The 24,842-nt window shown below is 41.5% G+C and overlaps 1 protein-coding gene across 3 annotated transcripts in view; it reads left to right on the forward strand.

Annotated features, from left to right (window-relative positions):
* Window positions 1-24,715, forward strand: part of BEND4 (BEN domain containing 4) — a 35,520-nt gene extending 10,805 nt beyond the window's left edge. The window contains exons 4-6 of one of the 3 annotated variants that reach the window (XM_019754158.3): window positions 7,953-8,044; window positions 14,387-14,627; window positions 18,280-24,715. In XM_019754158.3, coding sequence (XP_019609717.2) covers window positions 7,953-8,044; window positions 14,387-14,627; window positions 18,280-18,497 — 551 coding nt within the window. In that variant the 3' untranslated portion in view covers window positions 18,498-24,715. The other 2 variants (XM_019754159.3, XM_088789943.1) reach the window with 2 other exon arrangements.
* The last annotated feature ends 127 nt before the right edge of the window (window positions 24,716-24,842 follow it).

A 24,842-nucleotide genomic window follows, 5' to 3' on the forward strand; every position in this document is an offset into this window, starting at 1 on the left:
TATTGGTTAATTACACACGGTTCACTATGAGAATATATTATATTCAAAACAAAGCATACGTAGTAAATATAAATTTTTTAAGGCTGATACATCAATACAAATGGAATTTACATTCTTTTCCTAACTCGGTGTCTTTGCACCATCTAGTTTGGCACCTGATCTGGAAAGAAGGAAATGTTGAAGGAAGGTGCCCACTTGTTTGTTATTAGTACACATAGAAAGCAAAAACAAGCCTTAAGAATTGCCAGATCAGAAATGTGTTTTCGTTTCATCCTTTGATTTAAAAGAATTCGCCAGAGAGAATTTACACTGGCTTTCTACCTCCCTGCATAGACTTTTCTTGAAAAGTCAGAAAGTATTAAAAAATAAAATCATCCACAACCCCTTTACCACTATAAAATAAATAAATAAATAAAAGAGTTCCCCAAATAGACCTAAGGTTTGCTTCAGAATATTTTGGAATTAGATTTAGTGCAGTTGTCTTGTAGGGGAGAAGCAAGAGGTAAAAGCAAATCCATTCTCTTCTTTTGCGTTTGAGCCCTGGGGCTAGATGTGGAGTCACTGTGTCTTCCTTCCCAAGCCAGGCCAGCACTGACTGCTGGAGAGAGAGTGGGTAGAACCCAGAAAAATGCAACAGAACCAGAGTGCTTGGTTTCTCCAAGTCAGAGCGATGTGGGTGCAGCTAAGATGTGGGTGCAGCTAACACCGTGTGGGGTTTACCCCCCTCCAGGGGGTATTTTCTATTGTATTCCCCATTCTTCCTTTCATTGGGAGGGAAAATAGTGCCCTGCACACTGTTTTCAACCAACTACAGATACGTACTTACATCAGCTATTCAGAACTGTGGATGGAGTTTTATTCGCGTGCAAGGACAGGTGTGACAAATGTCAAGGAGTATTGCTGACTTCCTAATCCTAACTATTTGGCAAACCAGCTGTCCTTAGTAAGTCCTACGCACGTTTGGGGTTCAGTCCAGCTTCCTGAATCCGTACCAGATGAAGTGTCTGTGTTAGGGATAACTTATCACTGGCCTGCCACTACTCGCTATCTTTCTCTACTTCCCAGAAAGATGAAAATGCTGCAATTTCTTGAGTCCTCTTGATGGTCAGATATGAAATGACACAGGCTAATTACTATTAGTGTAAACATTTCAGCCCTGTTGATAATCTCCATGAACTTGAACCACTAGCCATTATTGCTTTAATGGTCCATACTGAAACCCAATTATATAGATGAAAATCAGTTTTTCGATTATGAATAGGAAAAAAAATCAGTTTGAAATGCAGGAAATAACAGTTGATTTGGGATTACTTAACACATGTACTCACTACCTAGGGACACCTTAGAACTAACTAAGCATCAAGTTAAAAGTGTCACTTAGAAATGAAAACTTGAATCAAAAAGAGAAATCACTGCCCTCCTGCCTTCACCTCCCAACCTCCATCTTTGGCTAAACAACAAATCGGAGTCTAGGTAATCACCCAGGAACCCACTTTTCACTCTATTAGCTATGCATTTTGAGGAGGAAAATCTGTTATTTTTAGATACCCCTTTAAAGAAAAATACAGCAAGTAATACTCTGGTTTTGCATGTAATAAAACTATTTTGCAAGCAGTAACTCCAGTATAATTTGGGATCGATTTTCTCTAAGTAGTGTCACCGCTTCCCATTGGCCCCAGCAGGCCTGTGCTGTACTGGGGCATTCTGTTTCTACGAAAGGAGCTGGCGCTTTCTCCTGGTACAATCTACCTTTATGATGTGGGATCACTTTTTTTTTTACAGCCAAGCAGGATGGATGAGTACAAAGCAGATAGTAGCACCCAGCAGTTAGCAGAAGAAATAAGGTTCACATGGAGATGGGGTCACCTGCCGCAGGTCAGAGCGAGACATTGTTCTGCAGTCACTTCTCTACCTCTCCAGAGTCATCTGTTGAGCAACTCTGCACTTGGGAACGCTGGAGGGCACTCAGCTCTACATTTGGAGTACATTTTAAACATCAAAATCACCAACGATAAGCACAAAAATGTGCAAAATGTGGCACTAAATAGACCATGAAAAGGACACTTGTTTATAATATGAGAGCTGAAATAAGGCAGAGCATTACCTTGTTCACCCTCAGCTGGGAATGTGTGCATCAGGCTGCTCACATTTTTCAGTGATCTGCAAAAGTCTGCAAAAGACGGCAAGAGCCCCACGAAGCTGGATTTGATTGTTACAAACATATTTTAGAGAGTTGTCAAATTTGCACGTTCGGAATCTGTGAGTAATGAAGATCGACTATACGAACTCAACAGGCTACAAATTAGAGAACTAACTTTGGATAATGCAGTTCTGAACCTATTAGTCCACAGTTGTCATTTTTTTAAATAAGATTTTTTTAAAAAGAGAAATCAATAGTGTCAGTTTTTGGATAGTAGTAATTTTGCCAGAACAAAAAGCCCTTGGAGTAAATGCAGTATAAATTTGCTGATACCCTCCAGTGTTCTCAACCGCCTCCCAACTCACGCCCAGAAGTGCCTGTGGGAAAATGCTCAGATTAACTTCTGGTCCTGAGAAACATACTGATCATATTTTAGGTGGGGTGTGTAAGGACAGTGAAGAGATGTAAATATGTTCTGAATAGAAACTTAGAGCAAATGATAGGAACAGAGAGGAATAAAGAACTGAGTTCCTTTACATAGAATCTGGTAAAAGTCATCACAACTCTTGCGATAGCTGTTGGCGAGGTGGAGGGAGATGGAACAACGTGACGTGAAGAGAATGGATTTGGAGTCAAACCTGGGTTTGGATTTCTGCCCCTACTTGCTAGCTGTGATTTTTGGCAAATCACTTAACCATTCGGAGCCTCAGTTTCCCCTTTCTGTGAACTGAAGTTAATAATACTACAGGAATGTTGGAATTAAGTAGCAACTGAGTGCCTACGAGGTCTTCTGGTAGGTACTCAATAAATGGGGACTTTAAGAAACAGAGAGGGAGACTGTTCTGTGCCTAGTAATACAGGAATTGTAAGTAGTTTTCATAGATTATAAGTGGCGTTCTTACCTTGTAAAGAGGTCACCATTCAGTTAGTTACCCAGGCTAAGAATCTCAGATCTATCCATAAAGCATGTCTTTCCCTTACTTCCAATCATTCTCTTCTCCTGTGGATTCTACCTCATACATATCCACCAGTTTGGAGTCCACCTTTTCCCCACTGCTTTCATCTGGGCTTATCTCACAGCATGGGCTACTGCGGTAGCCACTCTTCCAGACACCTGGCTCTCCCCACTGAAAAGGCCCTGGTCACCCCCTGCCAAAAAAACCTCTGACTGCTTTACATGGTTTATGAAATAAATAAATCCCAGCACCCTCGGTCTTTCACTGCGTGGATCTTTGCCTGCCCATTTTTGTAGACTTGACCCTTGGTTCCCACCGTACGCCAAGTTTTCCAACCCACTGGATAGTTTGTGATTTCTGAGCAGCCATACACTTTTGTGCCTCTGGTCTTCCCTCACTCACTCCTGCTATTCCTTTCAATCCAAGGTCATATTCTCCTCTCCACTTGAGAAACTCCTACTCACCCTTCAGGACCTAGTTCAGGTGATACTCTCTTCTGTAACAAACCTTTCTGCCGATTCCCAGGCAAAGTAACCACGTTCCATATTATATCAAGCATATTTCTCTTGAAGTTGGTATCGGGAAGGTTTTACTTTTTGTGGATCTGTCTCTCCTCATGGCCTGATACAAGGAGAGACAGTCCAGGTAGGGCCCTTGAGGGCAGAGTCTAAATCAAAGTCATCTTTGTAGCCCAGTTCCTAGCCCAGTGTCAGGTATGTGGCATTTACACGTCAGTTAAATTAAGCAGAGACAGAACCTTGTCTTTATCAAAAGCATAACCGTGCATCTGCAGGCTGAGTGATACTTAAAGCCCATCATTCATTTCTAGATATTTACAGCTCAGGAGCTTATACTTCACAGAAACGATGCGACTAGGACACTTAAAGATGATATCAGCACACAGATGGCATGGTCATCTGAGGACAAATATTAGGTTGGTGCAAAAGTAATCGCGGTTTTTGCAATTATTTTCAACCTTTTAAACCACAGTTTCTTTTGCACCAACTTAGTAATTTCAGTCTCCCTATAAAATTGTATGTGTTTGAGATAAATGGTTTGAGTTTTAAAAACAGTTATATAGCAAGGTAAATGAAACTTGAGGAATGAGAAGAGAAACTCTGACCAGGACTTTCAAGCAGTGATCAGCAGTGAAAATGAGACCCTCTGAATATGGGCAAAAACAATTGGAACAGTTCCCTTGGAAGAACCTTAACAGTCACTCAGACAATACAACATGCAAGTCAGCAAGTCCATTAAGTGGCCTCTCCAAGGATTCACGAGGCTCCTAGTCCTAAAATAACAATAGCTTACATTAGATATTTACTGGGTGCCTTCTGCTTTACATGTATTATTTCAGTTAATCCGCACAATAACTGTGTGGTAGGTAATACTCCTATTTCACAGGTGCGCTAACAGAGGCTAAGTAACTTGCCCAGGATCACACTGTTCATAAGTGCCAGAGTCGATACATTAAGAAAAAAAATAGTTCCCAGGAATGACCCAAGGACCAATCCCCCGTCTTTTGTCAGTGCACTCAGGTACTAGTATTATCTTAGAATGTCTTAAAGCCCCTGTCTGTGTGGATGTAACTAACTTACGCTGACGGAAACAAGCCATCCAGGCCAGAGGGCATCTTTGTTTGTGAGAGCAGCACATTCCTGTAGACCACTTAGGTACCAGGTGGAGTATTTGCAACCCGTTCCTCTCAATTTTTACTTTGTTGGTCTTCCTACTGTGCTGTTTTTCCTCGCAGGTGTTTTATACTCTTTCCAGGATTGTCTGATACACATTGTAAAATGTTACTACATAGAGGAGGGAAAAATGATAAATATCAATATCAGGATAGGTGCTAAGGACATTTGGGTACCATTCTATCCTCCCTTCCCTTTAATAAGAAGTAACTACAGTTTGGGGTCCCTCATTTATTTTCTCATTAAACTTACTAGATACATCTGACTTCCTTTGGCAGAATGTGTAAGTGAATAAATGAAACCTGCCCAGTAGGTCTGAGGTGGTAGCTTCTCCATCAGCAAGAGTGACGCTTAAAATTCATAATTTGCACGAGGAGACATTAGATATAAAGTCCTTTGGGGCATAATCAGCTCCTTGAGAACCAACCCTGTAGATCTTTTTGCTGCCACAAGCCCTGACCTCACTCTCTTTCCTTGGAGGCCAAAAGAGCAATGTCTGGCCTGGACTGCGCAAAACTCAGAGGGCCCAGGGCCGTGACTCTTTCAGTTTTTTAACAATTGGCTAAGTACTGTGTTTCTCCGAAAATAAGACCTACCCGGACCATCAGCTCTAATGCATCTTTTGGAGCAAAAATTAATATAAGACCCGATCTTATTTTAATATAAGAACAGGTATATAATATAAGGTGTAATATATAATATATACCAGGTCTTCTATTAATTTTTGCTCCAAAGACACATTAAAGCTGATGGTCCGGCTAGGTCTTATTTTCGGGGAAATACGGTATGAACCTTTTCTTCAGTCTTCTTGGCCTTCAGCCTTAAGCCCAGATATCAACCTGTGCAACCCATTTGCCTTAAATAGCGCCCCCTGCAGGCAGTAAATACGCCGGAAATGCCATTTTCTCCTCACACGTTTGAGTCAGCGGGCCTTGCTGCTGGCTGTGCACTGCCGCCTAAGTGTTGGGGGTGTAGAGAATGGCAGCGTCGGCCTCTGAGCCATTCTCCTGAAGGGAGCGTACAGCAAAGGAAGGGGAGACAGCAGTTGTATAGACATTCTTCAGACAACTTTTAAATTATTACAATACATGCCCACTACAGACATCTTTTAAAACTGGTTTTTACAAGGATGGTAAAGGATAAAGGTAATAATTACCTTAATTCTGCTACTAAAATATCATGATTAGTTATTATTAACACTTCAGCTTATTTCTTTCCACTCTCTTCTCTATGTACGTAATTATTTTTGACATGATTCAAGTCCTACCAAATACTGAGTTTTGTAAGCATTTTTGTGCTTCATTTAAACATTCTTTTCATAAATATCTTAATAACTAAAATATGGGTAAAGGATCAAAAGAAGTTTCATTCAAATCCTAATCAATCAATGAGTGTTGACAAATTTTACCAAAACTTCCAAACTAAATCCAAAGTAATGCCTTGCACGTGTTCATTTGGCAAAGCAGTGACGTATGTACAGTTGTGTTTGATTCTAACCACAAACTATGAGGACAAAGTCCTGCTGTTGGGATCTCACTAACTGTGGCCTCTGGGACCCCATTTAACTTCTGTGTCTAAGTCTCCTGTAGAGGCAATGTGATATTGCCTAAAAAAACCTCTCCTGTAGAGAGGAGACTTAGACACAGAAGTTAAATGGGGTCCCAGAGGCCACAGGTAGTGAAAACCAGAACTCAGATACAAACCTCTTTCCTGTCTCCACTAGCTTCTCAGGTCTTCTGCTTTTTTCCTGTAATTGGTGCCCATCGCCAGAAGATTCATTCTCATTTACTATGGAATCAGTAAAGTGGGTTAGACTTTGAATAGACTGGTGGAATTAGAGGTACTTACTTGACAGGTTTTATTAATCTTTGGTTTAATAAACATTTTTAAACTTTGGTTTAACAAAAGGCCTACTTCAGAGTGATACAGGTATGCCTTCTTTTTGTTGATTTTTGTGGTTGTTGAGCAGAGCCTTCTCCAATTTGAAGAATATATTTAAATGACTATTCAAGAGTGGCCTGTGACACAGGACTGCAAGACACATGTCTGTAAGGATGGTTATTTAAGAAGATACTTTTTTGGCAAGAAGAAAAATTCCCTAACCTACTCCTACTTCCCATCATTCAGATTCTTCAAAAAGATGTTGATACAGTTTTTGATTTGTTGTCACAATGTGATATTGCCTAAAAAAACCAAAGCTGTTAGCAGTGGATAAAGATGATAATTTCTGTTTGCCATCTTTGAAAAAAAGTTATGGGAAAAAGTGAAGAAAGCTCACTGGTGATACTTTAAAATAGGGGCTCAGGTTAAATATTATTTTCTTTAATTGACAAAAACATCTTAAGAAAACACATAGCTAAGACGAGAGTGGCATCAATTTGTATAAATTAGGTTACTAACTAAGCTACCAAGACATTTAAAAATAATTAGTTAATACTCCTGAAAGGGCTCTAATATGAATCTTTTCAAGATGTAGGAATTATTTATGCAATGGCACAAAAAGTGTCAGGCTCTGTTGAATGACTAGCTGTTCAGTTTTGTTGTAATTATTCATGATTTTATAAGACTAAGCCTCAAAAAAATAGTGCCACAATTAATGAAATGCATAATAACCAACTCTGAATTGGACCAAATAAATTGAGTTTCTTAAAAGGAGAGAGAATGGGACACTTCCAGTAAGAACCGTGTGGTCAAGTATATTCCTTTTGGGAAACAGGACTAAATTGCAGGGCATTCTGGCTTCCTAAAGAACTAAACATAAATCTGTCATTAAAAATGAGTATTTATTATTGATTAAAAACTAGTCAAACATTAGTTTTCAGTGCTTTCATTTTAAAACCCATCATTGGTGACTAATGTTACCGCGTGAGTCAGGGAAAATAAGCCGTGTCTCTTCTGTGAGTCTGTGAGTTGTTCATTGATCACTATCGTTGACCCAGATCCATCCTAGAGTAAGTTTGACTTGAAAGTTCTCCCCAAAACATAGCATCTGTTTTGTATTGGCAAACTGAAATAACTGTGGATGTCAAATGCAAGAAGACTATTTCCTTTAGCAAGTAAGTCTTGTTTTTAGAAATGACAGCAAAAAATCTTTAGACTTGAAAGTGTTTTTTCTTCTTGTGACAGAAGAGCTCACGTGTAATCATTGCAATGTCTTCCCCCCAGTGCCCTGCCAGACCGTTTTAGATTACTTGAAGACAGTGCTGCAGCATCACAACCAACTCATGACCCCACAGCCAGCTGACCAGCCAACCGAGGTAGGTCTCTACTATAAAAAGATAGACGTTCCATGTGGGATTTCCTTCAGATGAAGCATCTTAATGGCTTACCCGTATATACCGGAATAGATTGGCTAGCAAAATAACATTTTGGACTCTGTGAGGTTTTGGGGTCTATTACCTGAGTAGACAGACTGTGCCAAAAGATGGTGCATGTATTTAACTCACAAAGATTCAACTGTGTACTCTGAGGGGAATAAAAGAGAAATGGCAGTGAAAATAGTGTGGGCAATTTTTCCACCATTCTTTTGGCACAGAGGGGTCTTTAAATGGGAGCCACCAACCTGCCCTTCACTCAGGCAGAGCCAGTGTTCCAGAATGCCTTTCTCTGGGGCATCTCCCACGCTGAGTGAGATTCTCAAGTGTTTAGATAGGTGTTTTCCATGCATTAGGGCCCCTGAAGACGAGCATTTTCTTCCTCTGGCCCTCAATGGAAGAAACCTTACACCTGTCTCTTCCAACAGGTAGACGTGGTCTGTTTTGATGGTAATGGTATATCTGTTAAAACATGGTACGGTTTTACAGGATTTTCAAGGCTCAGTTTTGAGTGTATGTTATTTTCATGTTACCGTGTTTCCCCAAAAATAAGACCTAACTGGAAAAGAAGCTCTAACATGATTTTTCAGGATGCTTGTAATATAAAAAAACCTCTTTTTTAAAAAACCATATTTTATACTTTTTTTCTTTTATTGGGGAATATTGGGAACAGTGTGTTTTTCCAGGGTCCATCAGCTCCAAGTCATCGTCCTTCAATCTAGTTGTGGAGGGCACAGCTCACTGGCCCATGTGGGAATCCAACTGGCAACGCTGTTGCTGAGAGCTCGCGCTCTAACTAAGTGAGCCATCCGGCCTCCCCGAGGATGCTCGTAATAGAAAATAAGCCCTACCGTATTTCCTTGAAAATAAGACCGGGTCTTGTATTAATTTTTGCTCCAAAAGACACATTAGGGCTTATTTTATTTTACGAGCATCCTGAAAAATCATGCTAGTGCTTATTTGCCGGTTAGGTCTTATTTTCAGGGAAACACAGTAGGGACTTTAGAACCTAAATCCAGTGGAAGAAGCAACTGCACTGTACCTTACTGGGGTTATAAATGTCTAGGATTGATAATAATAGATAACGCTTTATTTAAGTAGTTAAATTTTCTTTATTTAAACAGGTGACTTATGCTAGTAATGGTAGGAAATGGACCCTCTGTCATCTTGTGGTCATATATCCATTGGCATTCCCTGTGTCTAGTTAAAATCATCAAAGTTCCATCCCTGTGCTTACCATTTGGTAGATCCAAATACACACTTGTTCCCACCTGACCCCATGCCTGTCTCCTGAAGAAATACAAAAACACACAACTTTCTAGTTCCCTGCACATAAAAAAGGTGGAGGCAATCCACTGCAGATTCAGACTCTCTCATCTTCGGGGGGGCCTGAGACTTATTTGGAAGCTGCCCCCTTTCCCTGTAATTTAGAGTAGGGATTTCAGCATCTGCCCCTTTCCTCCATCCCTAGCCTATCCCAAAGCCCTACCAGCCTCCCTCTCTCGAATTCAGCAAAAAAGTTAGAGATACCACATTGAATTCAATCTGCTGAGTTCCGCCACACTATTTCAGCCTTTGCATACCCTACAGCCCCATGGGAAGCAGTGCCACTCCCCCTTGGCCAGTGCCAGCTAGTCCATAGCTGTCCTTTCACCCAGCACTGCCCTTCCCCTTCTAGGACTTTGGGTATCAGTTATTTCTCATCTTGTGCACTGATTTCTCTCCTGTTAATGGGTCATTTCTCCTGAGTGCCAAATATACTCAAGTCTTCCCATCCTGAAAGTAAGCCTCCCTTTGATTCTCCCTCGTTCCCTCTCTCAATTATTATCTTTTCTTTCTCCTTCTATTACCCAAAGCATCCTCTGTCAGCACATTTCCTGCTACACCACAGTACATCACGCTGCTTGAAGGTTAGGCCCAGGTCTCATCCCCATTGGCATCCCCAGTGCCTGTCACTGAAGGCACTTGCCGAATGGTGACCCCGTTTTTTTTAAGTGATTAAACACTTGAAAGACTAGTCTGTCTGTTTTCTCCACCCTCTTAGTTTCCGTTTGCTCCTCCACCCCTGTAATCCGGCTCCACCTCCCCTACTTGTCAGAATGCTCTGTAAGCGGACTCTGCTGGCTTTCCCAGCTGTCAGCCCAGGGGCCGCTTTGCCAGCCCTCACCCTCCTCCATGGTCTACCTTTCTCTTGCCCTTAGTGTCAGGACTCTCCGCTGTGTCAGGACTCTGCTGCTTCCCTATCCTTTTCTTACCAGGATGCTTTAAGAAGTTTTCCACCTACTGTTCTCCACAATTTTATCCTTCATCCCCTTCTCTTGCTTTCCACTGCCTTTCTCTGGTCAGTTCCATTCTTTCTGAACGTCAAGTACATGTAGGTTAACAAGCCCCCAAACTAGAGCTAGACCACCAGTCCCCAGGGTTCAATGCTAGTGTGTCCAACTGCCTGGCCAGCTGTGGAATGTCCATGTGCTCGTGAACTCACGACACGTCCTCTTAATACCCATTCGTACTCCTCTCTTCTGCAGTAAAAGCAGCACCAAGCCCAGGCAGAAACTTCTGAGGCATCATGGACTCTTTCCTCTTCCTCATTTCTGACATCCACTTAATTTTAAAGGCCTGTTGAATAGCTTCTCTCTCTAGTTCACTCTCTTTTCACCTGGACGATTGCACCAGATTCTGTCTTCTCCATTCTCCCCACTGAAATTATTTTTCTAAAATACAGATCCAAAATAAACGTCACATGATTCAAATCCTTTGCTCCTTAGAATAGGGTCTACAATTTCTTAACTTCACTTTTCTATTGTGCAGAAAGCACACTTCTTCCAAGAAGCTCTCCCTGATTGTCATACCCACTCTCTGCTCACAGAGCATGTTGTTCATAAGATTCAGAACTTACTTAAAAATCAATGTATACCTGTATCTTCCATTTGGTTCTGAGTATGTGAAGGCATAAAAAGAACACTGTTCATCTTAGTTTTCTCAAAATTGACTTAATAGTAAGTCAGAGTTTAATAACCTGTTGGTGGCTAATTGAAGATCAGAATTCTATAAAAACATAAAACTAGGGGAAGTACCTCCATTTCCTCTGGATAGGGTTATTACCCTGTAATTACCCATCATCTTCATTATTGCTATATTAGTTTATTGTCATATCAGGCATATGAGCATTTTCTCATTAGTATTAATCACATTTTATTTCTATTAACTATATATGATAAATCTCATCCTCAACAGAACATTTTGAGTTATTTTGAGCTGTAAATTACTTTCTTTTTTTCTTTTTTTGGGGGAAAAAATACCTCCAAATGGTATTTCCACATTGTATGAGGGCTACATTTTATGGAGAACTATGTTTTAGAAAATCCTGTAGAGCTCTTTTGTCTGAGTAGCGTGTTTTTTTTTTAAGGGTTTGAGAAAGCTCCTTGGATCGTCAGTTCCCTCATCTGAGTTATCTCTTGAAATAGACTGAACTCTGGTTTGAGGGGTGAACTCTTGAATCTGGGGACAGGGTTCCCAGCTCTGCCTTTTGACTTGTGAGAACTTGGGAAAGGATTTAAAACTTGTACAGCACTAAATACATAAAAGAATTGAAAACTAGCTGCACAGTCTCCTTTTCTAAGGCTGACAAGTGTACATACAGGGGCCATAACTGGGAGGATGATTTTAAATCAAGGATGGTGGAAGTCCCCTGTCTTCAGTAGCCCTTTTTAATAGCCCCTTGTCTTTAATGCTCTCCTTAAAGTTCTTTAAATTTGCCAATTTATATGATTGAGAAGCTCTTCAAATGTCCCAGTGCCACAGCGGTTTAAAAAAAAACACACAGAAAAATAACTCTTCATTGTAGCACCATTGTTGAGTGTCTGCTTTGTGCCAGCCACGTAGTGTTTACAGCATCTGTCAGTCATTTGACAGATGTGTATGCACCTACTATGTGTCAGGCACTGTTTTCAGCCCTGGGAGTAGGACATTGAATAAAGCAGATGATGATCCCAGTCCTCATGGGACTATGTTCAGGTGGGGAGATTGCTGGACTCCTCACCGCAGACCTACAAACTGGAACTAGTAAGGTTCTTCCACAGAAATATTTTGACAGTTCACCATCTGAGGCAACCAGCCCTGGATCCCACCGTGCCCCAGGCCCCACCGGCCGCCCTGAGGGCCGAGGAGTCAACTAATGAGAACCCGTGGAACCCCTTCCCACCCTGTGCAAGGCAATCAGTGGAATTCTCTCCCTTGCTCTCTGCCTCATCCTCCTCCCAGCCACACCCTCTGTTCCTTATCTTTGCGAAGGGCGCCACCATTTCACCTGGGAATCATCTTGACTCCTCAGTCTCCCACAAACACCCCGACTCACTGAATTGGTTGCCTGACCCCTTGATTCCATGTCTCACGCTCGCTTCTCCATCTGCTTGGCCACACACGCGAGTCCTCCCTCCATTGCCTGCGTTGAGGGACCCTGTCGGACGTCTGGGCTCCTGCTGACCATGTGATTATCTATAATACACAGAGCCCGAGGTGGTTTGTGCTCCCAAATACTTGTGTCTTAAACCCTTGATAATTTAGTTCTTTCCATTTACAAACAGGGAACTTGAGTCCAACAAGTTGAAGTAATAACTTGCTCAAGAAACACAATAAATGTGGAATGTAAAGAACTGAATAAATGAGCAAACTAAACAAATAGTCTGAGAGATACAGAGAAAAAGTGAGGGTTGCTCGATGGGAGGAGGATGGGATGAGGGAGAAGGTGAGGGGATTAGAAAGCACAGTCGGTAACCACAGGATGGCCACTGGGGAATGTAATCAATAATGTAAAGATTTTGTAGGGTGTCAGATAGACATTTGTCTTGTTAGGGAGACCACCTCAGGGATGATGTAGATGCCTGATCACTGCACTGTACACCTGAAGCTGAAGCTGAACAATAATGAATGTCAACTATAATTTTATATATATAGTCACAGGATATGAAGCACATTGTAGGGAATAGAGTCAATGGAATTGTCACAGCTATATACGATGTCAGAGGGGTAATCTATTGGGGGAGGGAGGTTATCACTGTGAGGGGTGAAATGTCTATTACATTGTTTTGTACACCTGAAACTAATTTAAAAAGAAAGAAAGAAACACAACAAATAAGACTCAGAACCAAGATTCAGTTCAAACCCAAGCTGACTCTAAATTCAGTCACAAGCCATACACCGTTAAAAGGCCTTTCTTAAAGGGTATAATTCGGTGACAGAGTCAGAGCCAAATCTAGCTGCCTCCTTCCTGTTGGCTCCTGTGCCATTTACCCTTCTCAGTGTTTAACTGAACAGAACACTTTTTGAAATAAAACCCTATCAGACCCAAATTTATAACCTGTAGTAAATTTGCAGACTTGTAAAAACTGAATGTGTTTTCCTTTATTTTGTACACCTTAATTACTGGGAAAGGAGTACATTAAAACAGAGATCATGGGTTAATTAATTTGTCCTGGACTGTAGAATTTTATGGACAACCAGAACTAAAGTAATGGTTGTACAGGTGCAATTGACTAAACACAACTTATAAATGTTACAGAAATTCCCATAATTAGTCCCACTGCAGCTATTGAGCCAGGGAATTTTATAGCAGACATAAATTATGAAGGTGAAAAGGTAAGAAAAATTTTCAGTTGACATAGTGGCATTTGAAGAAGCTATAATTTGAAGAAACCTGTTTTGCATTATCATTAATGATTTCTTTTGAGTTTTCGCAATTCTCCCTTTTTTAAATTTACTTTTTAATGTTGTTTCCACTGTAATGTGATCAATGGCTATCAGATGTTAGGTGCGTAAACACAAATTATACCTTAAGGAAAACAGACCACCAGCGTCGTTTCTCAGAGTACTTAACTGCCAAGCAAAGGGTGCAGAGACCTTTTGATCACACTCTTCAAAGTCATTTCTACATATTTTAATAGATTGAAAAAGAAAGTTCCGGGTTATACTTAAATATTGTTCCCTGTCATTGGATCTTGACACCTTTTAACCTACCTGTTAAAATGCAAGTTATAAATAGCTCCTCTTTCAAAGGTGTTCATTATACCTCATTGGCTCTTGTTACAGAAAATGCAAATGTAATTTGAACCGGGCCCATTCTGAGTGTGAGCAATTACTTGTGCTCTTCAATACTTGGTTTATTGTCAGCATCAGCCACTTGGTTAGAAAGCATGCTAGCCTTTGAAATGGAGATGGCCTCTGCGGCTGGCTGGCTGGCTGGCTGGCTGGCTAAGTAGGTAATGAGAAAATATTTCACTTTTCCAGGGAAGCAAGCAGCTGTTGAACAACTATCCTGTCTACATAACGAGCAAACAGTGGGACGAGGCTGTAAACTCTTCAAAGAAAGATGGGCGACGGCTCCTTCGATACCTCATCAGATTTGTTTTCACAACTGATGAGCTTAAGTACTCATGCGGCCTTGGGAAAAGGAAAAGGTCAGTGCAGTCAGGAGAGACAGGTCCTGAAAGACGCCCTCTGGATCCAGTTAAAGTAACATGCCTCCGAGGTACTGCATCCTTCCGCTCAGTGTCACCATCTGTGATCTCATTTCACCGCATTGGCTGTGGCTCCCCCGTGCAAGTGTTCAGCCTTTACTGTATTTGGGGTTTTTGTCCACTGAGACCGTGTAGGGTTCAGGTGGCCCATCTATTTGGGATCATGAAGTTCTTTAGAAAAATCTCCCTTTGCTTTTTAGCCTTGGTGTTGTCACTGAATGGCACACATAAGCATTGCATAGCATCTCATGTTTCACGCTTCAAATCCAGTTTTTCTTTGCTGCCAGGGAAGGCCACCTCCAGCAAAACTGGAGCGTTGGGAAATGCACAGAGGAAGGAAAGATGTTGTATGTTTTTTAAATTAGTAAAATGATACAGCCCATTTCCATGTGCAGCCTGTGGCCCACCCCCTCCCCCATTTCACCTAGCTGCCTTCTGAGGAGTACTGGCCCCTAATTCCTTAAATTTCTTTAGAGTTAATTTTCCTTAGTATCTGGAGTATTCTTTGCCCCCTCAACCTTCCTTCAATATTTATTTTTAAAAAAGGGCTTTTGTATTAAAAATACTGCTTAGATAATACCATTCCATCAGTATTAACAGCTGACTGTGTTGCAGCTGATCCACACTTGGTATACTAGGCAGAGGGTGAGGGGGAAGAATCAAGAGGTCCGCAGTTAATTGAACAGGTGCAAGTAAACACAGACATAAACAAGTAGAAACATTACAGTGCCAACAAACACCGCTCACACCTGAAAAATTCATGTCAAAAAGCTCAAATATTAACCTATATAATTCGGTAGTAATTTTATTGTTTGGAAAGACCTAGTAATGATTTGCTCTGGACAGGGATGAAAATATTTCCCGGCAAGGAAGTCACAGTGAGAAACATGATCACCGATCAGGCCTTGGTTATCGGACGGGACACTCACTCCTGCACTCCCCCTGGGCTACCGAAGGCACATGCGTAGTATTTGTTAGCAGCCGAGACTCCCAGGCCCACCCTGAGCTTCTGATTCAGCAGGTCTGGGGCAGGGACGGGGAGACATGCATTGCTGCACCTCACAACCACCCAGGTGACCCTGACGCAGGTGGCCCATATGTCGGAAAACCACCTGGAACAAAACACCAGTACTAACTAGTCCCAGGGGCTCCAGAGCCCCCCCTGTTGGCCAGTCCGAAAATTTTCACTTACTCAGAGTGACTGGGTGTGATGGAAAATTCCAAGATCTGTCTGAGTCACCTAGTGATAGGGTTCCTTATTTTCCATCATCATCAGAGCTGACAGAGTTATTCACCAAGAGTGACAAGAGGCAGTGGTGAGTTTGGGGAATCCCCTGAAAGGACTCTCAGGGTGCCCTGGAAGTTGCCCTCAGGCTTCTAAGGGGATCAGGATGATGGGCCTCAGTGGTATCCCTTTCCAGAAATTTTTACTAAACATTTTACATGTTACGTAGCAAGTCGGTAAAACTGAGGGGTTAACATGCGTCCCAGAGGAGCAGTGCTGCCGCCCTGAGAATGCTGCCAGAGCCCCTGCCACTGATGCAATCCAGGCGCCTCACCAGGATCTGCGTTCTCCAGCTCATGCCTCTTTGGGTTCCACCCAACCCTGGGTGAAGACTACATAGGCGAGAAATGGGGATTGGCTGTGTCCAGGGGAGCTGGCTAGAGCGTTTGCAGGTCTGTCCCAAAGGCTGAAATCCTGGGGCCTTCCTGGGACCTACATGGGATTCCCTCCCTAAAGGTTTAGGCCTGGCGACTCCTGGGTTAGACGTTCTCATTGTGCTGAGCAAGATTACAGCGGCCAGGGAAGCGTCAGACCGTGGGACACTTTAGTGGTGGAAAGCAGGGGCTTCTGGGAAGGAAATCAAATCTGAAGGTGGTTTAACCTTAGAGGGAAGAAGGCCTGTGAAGATGCTTCATATTTGTGTAACAGAATGAGCTCTGCTTTGGGCTTTTAATAGTCTGCCACGGTGTTAGGGACCTTCCTGTCACTGCACTGGGCACTGCTGAGGCGGTGGGGGTGGGAGGTGTCACAGAGCCGCACATTCTCAGAGTGGCAGGGTTGCAGCGTCCTCATCCATTAGCTTTTATTTCCTCTCGCTGATCCCATGAGTCTTTCCTCTCCTTGTGTTCATATGAGAGTTGGGGATCTGAACAGAGATAGGGGAACTTCTTAAACAGTCACTGAATACTTAGTGAATACAGTAGGAACTGGAAGAGGACAGAAGAGGAATAGAAAACAGAATCCCTGGCTTCTGTAGCTGACAGTCTGGCTGGAGATAATTGGAGGACAACCGAATAGCTGCAACCACAGGGAGAATAACAGAAAGTGGACTCAATATTTGAGCCATTGAGGTCTCGGAATATGTCTCTTCTCTCTGCCCAGCATGGTAATGACCGTGACCAAGGTCTGAGGATTATCCTCCCGTGTGTCCCAGGCCTGCACCCCAGAATAAGCCGTCTGGTTCCTGGCAGTTTTGCAGGTTGAGGAGGTGACGAGCACAATTCTTTCCCCCAAGGAAGGCCACTAGCGCGGGGACTGAGGTGAGGCGAGTGAGTCTCTCACGACAGGCACAAAATGGAAAGGGGTGCCTACTGACTCCGTGCTTCTCTGCTGAGCTAAATTCTCCTGCGATGGGGACATTTCAGTTCCTGAGATTTTTCTGGTCCAGGGACTTAAAAGCATTAGCTTCTCGTAAGGGTAGGTAGAGCCAGAATTTTACAAGAAGTTTCAGACAAATCCAGTCCTGTCATCAGCACTATTAATGATTGTGTCAGACAGAGAGCGCTGCTAGAGAGGAAATGGTGTGTAAATGGCAGTCATTCTGAACTTGCTATCAGCTGTGCACAAAAAACGCGGTTTGACTTAGAACGTTTCCCAAAACGCTCACTTCATTTTACAACTCTTCATATGAAAATAGCTACATAACAATTATGTATGTGCCCTAACCCCCTAAGAAAACAGAGAAAGGGGAAATACGGGCTCAATCCAAAGGAGGCGCAGTTTGTTTCATTGGAGTCTTAGTTACTTTTTGTATATTCACTCTTCCAGGTATGCTAATTGCTTTCTGGTGAAATTAAATATGTACAGGAAATCTCATTTTAAAAATATTTGTCAGTGCATGTATAGACACCAGAAATAGAGATACAAGTGTAGCCTAGCATATAACATTTTAAGAATGTGGAAATCTCTTCTGAACTAAACTTTAGGAAGTTTCTTACTCATTGAGAGTTTATTTTATTGCCCTTCACCTACCAGCCAGTAGCTGGTTGAGGAATACCATGCAAATGACACTTTCTCTGCTTCCGGAGACCGTTAATGTTCTAAAAATGGGAGGCGGTAACAACAGGGGTTTTGAAATGTACTCTGTAACTTTCACCAAGCATGGCGCCTACCATGTCTTACAAATCAAGTGTACCTTTCGTTTCAGTAGCAAATGTTGCTCTCACTTGCGTGACTTTTACTTTTGCACGTGAGTAGAAAATGTATATGGAGTAAGTTGGGTCTAATGAGTGACATCATCATGGCATTGCATTGGATTTCCCATAAAGCTTTTCTTACAGAGCTTCTGTTCAAGTTTAAGCAGCCTCTCCTATCCCCTGCTGCAAAAACCAGCTGTTTTTTCTCTCTTTCTTTTTTTATTGTTGTATGTATTCCCACAGAATTCATTAGGATGCACTGTACCTCCAACCCCGACTGGTGGATGCCCTCAGAGGAACAAATCAACAAAGTGTTCAGCGATGCCGTGGGACATGCCCGGCAGGGGCGAGCGGTGGGAACTTTCCTGCACAATGGCGGCTCGTTTTATGAAGGGATCGATCACCAGGCTTCCCAGGATGAAGTCTTCAGTAAGAATTCCCAGGATGGGTCTGGGGAGTAGTGGACAGAATCTTTCCACTATAGCAGCCGGTCCTCTCAAGAGTTCCAATTGTGAATGTCCTGTTACCATCACTTTAGAGTCCAAAGCATGTCATTCTGTCAGACTTTACACATCGGAAACCTTAACCTACTGCCACAGTTCCCAAATAGAAATCCATTTCAGGGCTGTTTGGGGCATCTGTGAAGCCTACAACAGATTTTCAGAATATTATAAAAAGAAGAAACTACATTGACTTTAAATGATTACTAGCTAGACAGTGAGGGTGAAAAAAATATATAGGTGAGCTGGTCACCTGTCTGAAATCTTCAGGTAAGCTAGTCTGCTTCCTGAGCAGAGCTGGTCCCCACAGAAGATGGGGTTAGTGTTCCTGGCCATGGCAAAGGTGGAGACGTGGAATTATTTAAAGGGACAAGGAACAAGCGTTCTCTTAATTCAAATAAGTTGTCTTTATGTTTTCCAAAGACTTGAATTCATACTTCTCAGCAAAGACATAGGATAGGTGATGTCATACGAGTATGCTGTGTATCCGTTGACAGAGCCTATTATTAAATAGAAACTAGGGAATAGAGGCCACCTCTAGACAGTAATTAATTAGAAGTCACCTGTTTTTCTCAGTTATTTTTTACCAAAAAAAAAAAAAATCCTACCTTATTGATCAGGAAGGCACACTATGTGATCTGTGGAGTTTACAAACAGTAATAGTTTTCTTTATGTCAGTCAAGAAACATCCAAAGATCCAAAACCATTTTCAAATGCTTGCTTTTCTAGATTCTTAGATCCACAATTCCCACAACCTTCAATCAGACTTGTTGACACAGTGCCAAAGTGATGGGTTGAACAATGAGAATTTCAGTTAGTTTTTTGGTGCACTGAAGACCAAACAAGCAGTGTGACTGATGGCATTCACTGAATTGGCCAGATGTTCTGGAAGTGTGTACACATAGCTTCAAGGCCATTTTGACAACTATGCAATGGGCTTGTCTGTTTCTCTGAAATTTCTCTGAAATTTGAGGGCCTTCCTGTGCTGAGTTGATCTTTAGAATTTGCATAAACCGTATGTTTCTCGTTGTCACTGATGAAAATGTTTCATCCCAACTGTTGTGTGCCTCCTTCCCCCTACGCTCCCCTGAACTGCAAGCTCTGGCTAAGTTCACACTGGATCACTCCTACCCACTTTCCCCGCTTTAATGTGAGTTCCATATGTGAAATTAGTAGTGTCTTTGGAAACAGTTCTTATCAACAAATGCTGTAGCGATGGTAGAATCTACTTCTGAGGGCTTCGGGTTTGGATGTCAGGAGAAGCGTCATTTATGAGACCAGTCCAGATTACTGCATTCTTTGGAAGCAAAGGGCTCCATGGGAAGCATTTATTGAAGGCTATAATGTCATCTGTACACGTAACTAAGGATTTTGGAAATTGGTTGGAAATTCATTTAAAGTTTATGAGCATCCATTTATAAGCAGGGTTTTTTCTGCCATTTTTAATTACCCTTTACATTCAATAATTAGCAGCAATTATATGTACACCCCTAGAAATAGGTCCTTCTTTCGTTTTTGTAATGATTATTAGTTCAACCATTGAAAAATTTAATGTTTATAGAGATGGTCATTTGTCAGATCTGTTAATTGGTGTGGGGAGAACAAATATTTCAATCCCGTTTTGGGCAAGTTATCTAAAATTTGGAGGTAAAAGAAATAAAGGCAAATGTTGTTTATGGGATATTGCTTACAGGTATGTGATATTGCGCATGGGAACCGGGCAACTAATCTTTGGCTAGCCGAGGAAGAGAAAAGCTACTTCTTGAAGACTTTAGAGGTCTAGGAAGTCAATATCTAACAAGGTTCTTGGTGACGTTAAATCTTGGCCAGAAGGAAAATACCATAATCTCATCTATCATCTTTTTTTTTTTTTTTTTTTTTTTGCATTGGACTTCAGTTATCCTTACTGCTGACTGAGCACGTGTCCTTTTTTGATCAGTAGCAGCAGTATTTGACCACTGCTTTAAAAAGCAAAAAACTTGCAACTCAAAACATTTTCCTGGAAGCTTGAGAATACCACACATCTTCACATGTAAGCGTCACCGGGTCTGCTTCGTCTTGTTGTGCCCAGACCACGTGGTTGCATACTAACGTTCTCCAAAGGCACACCTGGTCGCCTCTCACATTCCCCTCCCCACCACTTTCCGGGTGAAGTATTTCTCTACCAGCTGTTTTCCAGTATTTCACAAATTGCAATACGCTGGAACTGCTTACTACACGTTGGCCCATAAAGATGAGTGACTTAGTGTCACACAGCCAGTTCCAATGCCTCTCCTAGATCTAGGACGTACGACCCCCTGACCCCGGTCCAGTGTTCGTGAACTCTTCACTGTGTAGCCATGTTCCTTTAGCCGAGCCCACCGCCCGACGCAGGCGCTTTGCACAGGATCTGCTTAGGTTTTCTGCTGTCTGCTCTCCGCAGTTCGTGTCCCATGCCGCCATAGGGGCTTCACCTGTAAGGCTGGGTGTTACCTGGTTCGTGGTGGGTGCCTGCACAGTCACCTGAGTTTTTAAATCAGGGCTTACAAAGATTGTTCACTGATTTTTTGATTTTTTTATTATTATTATTTTTTTTTTTTTTTTGGTAAAACTACATAGTACAGCCTTTGTGTAGCAAGGTTAAAAGCTCACAACTAAGGAGATTGAATGTTGTCACTCCTCTGTCAGCCTTTCAGTTGATCTCTTTGGAGACCTGAAGAGGTAGCTTATTTTCTTGATTTAAGTTTCTCCATCTTTTTCTGCAATTGGACAAATTGCTGTCATGACAAAAAACTTAGACTCGTGTCAGCTCTTAGGATCTTCCTTTAGCCATTTGAGCATTAGTGTAAGATAGATTGAATTAAAACAGCTCAGGATGCAGTTGTGCTCCACTTCATTGGTGAAAGGAGGAGGTCGCAGGTCTGGCCTGACACCAAAGACTAAACCTGACTTTTTTGTCAGTGACTGGGTGTGGCCAGCATCCCAGCTCCCAGAAGAGCCCATGCCTACAGCAGTGAGGTGCCTGATGGATCCCAAATTAGAATCTCACCACAGAGAGCAGACCTGCTTTCACAGTGAACTGAAGCTCCAACCACAGTCCCACGGGGCTCAGGATAACCCTTCAGTGATCTGTACTGTGGAGGGGAGCTCTGTCCTGCGAGTGGGTACTGAAATCACATTCAGAATCTATGGTTAACCTCAGTGTCAAGTACTCTGGGGAAAAAACTAAACATTACGGTTTGTACCATCCGGTTTTACTTGAAAATATTTCATCCAACCCTTAACCCAGGCATTACTCTTGTTCCTCATTTTCATCATAGCGTTTAGGTTCTTGTCACCATTTGTATTTCATAAGGCTTCACAAGGAATGTAGAGGATATTAGAGCATCTGCAGAAAATTGTTACCATCTCTTTGGTAGGGGAATTGAGAGATGTGTGTAGCTACTTCATAGCGATAGAGCGGGTGGATGATTTTATATTCTGGATCTTTCTTAGCCCTTCATTAGTCATAAACACATTGAGCTAAGAGACAGCTTCATTAGGATTACAGGGAGATAAAATTTATTACACTCTGTTATTTGATCTAGCTACTCCCTGTGTCAGAGAATGGTTTTTCCAGTTCACTGATTATTCTTGTAATATCAGATGTTTTTCCAAGTCTAGACAATGATCCAGACTTGGGGATCTTCAGCATCATGATTTCTACATTTTCCTGCCACCTTCAATGGCTTTTCCTCCCTTCTGTTGCTGTCAGAAAAACGGATGGAGCATCATAGAAGGTTAAACATGCACTGTTTTCAGAAAACCACACATGACATTGCCCTCATCTGGAGTCTGTCATTCATTTTGTACTCTAGAACCTTAACCTAATACCCGCTGACTACCTCCTTAGTTTTTTCTTAGATTTCAGTTATTTTTAAAAATCTCTTAGATAACTTCAGTTTTTAGAAAAGATTTAAGTCTAACTTCTCTCATTCGGTGCTATGTTATTTCACAGTACAGAGCTGTGTAATTTTTGACAGCTCTTATATACAAATTTTTAGAAATGTAATAGAAAACGATTTTGCACATATGGTGCAAGTCTTGCTGATGTGTGTGGCGACATTACCAAACCTGCTTGGCAAAACATGTCACACAGAACGCTTGAGTCAGAGCTCAAACATAAATGTGTCTAAACAGCAGTATGTCTCATTATGATATATTTTTGTAAACATAGTGATGGCTTCTTTCACTGGTGTAAGTACTGGATAAAAATAACCACTTCACTTGGAATGATACAGGAAAATGTCACCCAGTTGATGGCCCTCTGTAAATTTACTTGCATTTCCAGCCAATGGCATTGCTTCTTCTGTTTGTGTTGCTTTTTAGATGAGAGTGAAGAATTGATACCAGACAACATGGAGTGCAAAAATAATAACCCATTAGTATTTGCCTCCTAATATGTAAAATTCAAAACTGGAACTGATACATTTACACATTGGAGACGACTTCACCCTCCACAGTATATTCAATTGCAAGAAACATTGAGAGGACTGTACTTTGCTCATCTAATGACCAGCTTAGCTTGGCTATTGAAAGCACTAAATTACCAAATTTTGTGGTAAAATTGACCAGATTGATTTTCCTCATGACCATCCATAGCTGACTAGGTGTTCATTGAATCAAAATTCCCCAGGTTGTAATAAAAGTACATCTGCTAATGAGACTCATTCAAGAACCACTTCATTCTCAATAATGGCACCAATACCAGTAGGCACATGGGCCTTAGCCATGTTGGAAAACTAGGCCCATCCAAAACCACTAACAGCAACAAGAGTAGTAACTATAGCTAATACTCATTGAGTTCTTGTCTGCCAGGTACTTTGCTAAGCACTTTACAACCACCCTCTGAGGCTGTTACTATTGTTATTCCCATTTTATAGATAAGACTGCTGCCCAAGGTCCGCAGCTAATGAAAGGATCGATTTGGGCTCAGCAGGCAGAATGACTAGTTGAGTTTTCCCCAGTAGTCAAAGCAAAGTTCTCAAAGCCCGTCAACACTTTGGAATGGATTTGTTTTCTTTATGCCTTTAAGAGAAAGTTGCTATTTGTGTTACTAAAAACCACCTTTAAAGTATGTTGACACTTAAGTAGGAGCATATAAATCATATCCTCTGGGAACTGCCAAGGTTTCTGCATAAGATTTGACTTATGTAAGATCCCATGATGAAGAGTAGAAAAAAATTTTAAAAGCAGTGAATATATTAAAATCACATATTCAGATTTTTTCCCAGTACAAACACACAGGGATATAAAAGCAAAAATTAGAACTGAGTGAATTGATATATTTTTGGAACTCCTAGATATCAGAAGTGGCACTGGGCATCAGTTAGCCAATGTTCCATTCACTTTTAACATTCGTTGTACTTGTAGCCTTAGAATTGATGAGTCAGATGTGGAAGAGAGGGTTTTACTTTATGATGTCACTGTGAGAACTGTTGTGAAGATTTTGTAGGAAAATACAGTAATCTGTTGATTCTTCCCTGTAGTGGCTTTAACACCTCTGGCTGTGTTTAAGTTCAAGAACATGCCGCGTCCTTGAGGGCCTAGCTTGTGCTTCTTGGGAACAGGGCATGCCAGACCTAGAGATGGGTCCTGAAACTTTCAAGGTCACTGGTCCAGCCTGACCCTGCCCAATTTAAGCATTGCCTTTATGTCTCTTCTCTCTGGAACTTCATGTAGCAGCCTAACACTGGGGCCAACTTGCCTTTACTCTATTTTCTATGATGAACACTTGTGGAGAAACTGTGACAAATCCATTGATCCTAATATTTTTATTGTTGGAGTCTTGTTGATTCTCTATGAATAATTTCTATTTGATTGTACTGTGTAGAGTTAATACCCACTAGGGATATGTTAATAAAACTATAAATGCATAGTGTAATATAGAATAGCAAGATTTTTTTGTGAACAATTTATATAGAAGAGTAAGTTGTTTTTTAAGTGTTAGGCACATTTCTTTTAGGAACTTAAAATGTTATAAGAGTTTTTTAAACATTCAATATTTTTAATTATAAGAAACATTTGTTACTAGAGCCAATTATTTCAGGTGTTCTAATTGGAGTATTGATTTTATTACCTCATATACCTCTAGAATGCCACATGTTCTGTTGGAGATAAAAATTGCACAATAAATGTCAAGTCTCTGTTAAGTGTTTTAACTTTTTGCATCTTTCTCCAATTCTTTGAAGGTGATTTTCTGGGTTTGTTTGGGGTTTTTTTACATTTTTCTCCCTGATACTAAGGCTTTTTTCTGCTGGTCTCTGAATGCCAAGAAAATGTTACATG

This window comes from Rhinolophus sinicus, chromosome 1 (genome assembly GCF_057876585.1).
Source record: "Rhinolophus sinicus isolate RSI-liver-muscle chromosome 1, RSI-T2T, whole genome shotgun sequence".
In the NCBI taxonomy this organism is placed as follows: Eukaryota; Metazoa; Chordata; class Mammalia; order Chiroptera; family Rhinolophidae; genus Rhinolophus; species Rhinolophus sinicus.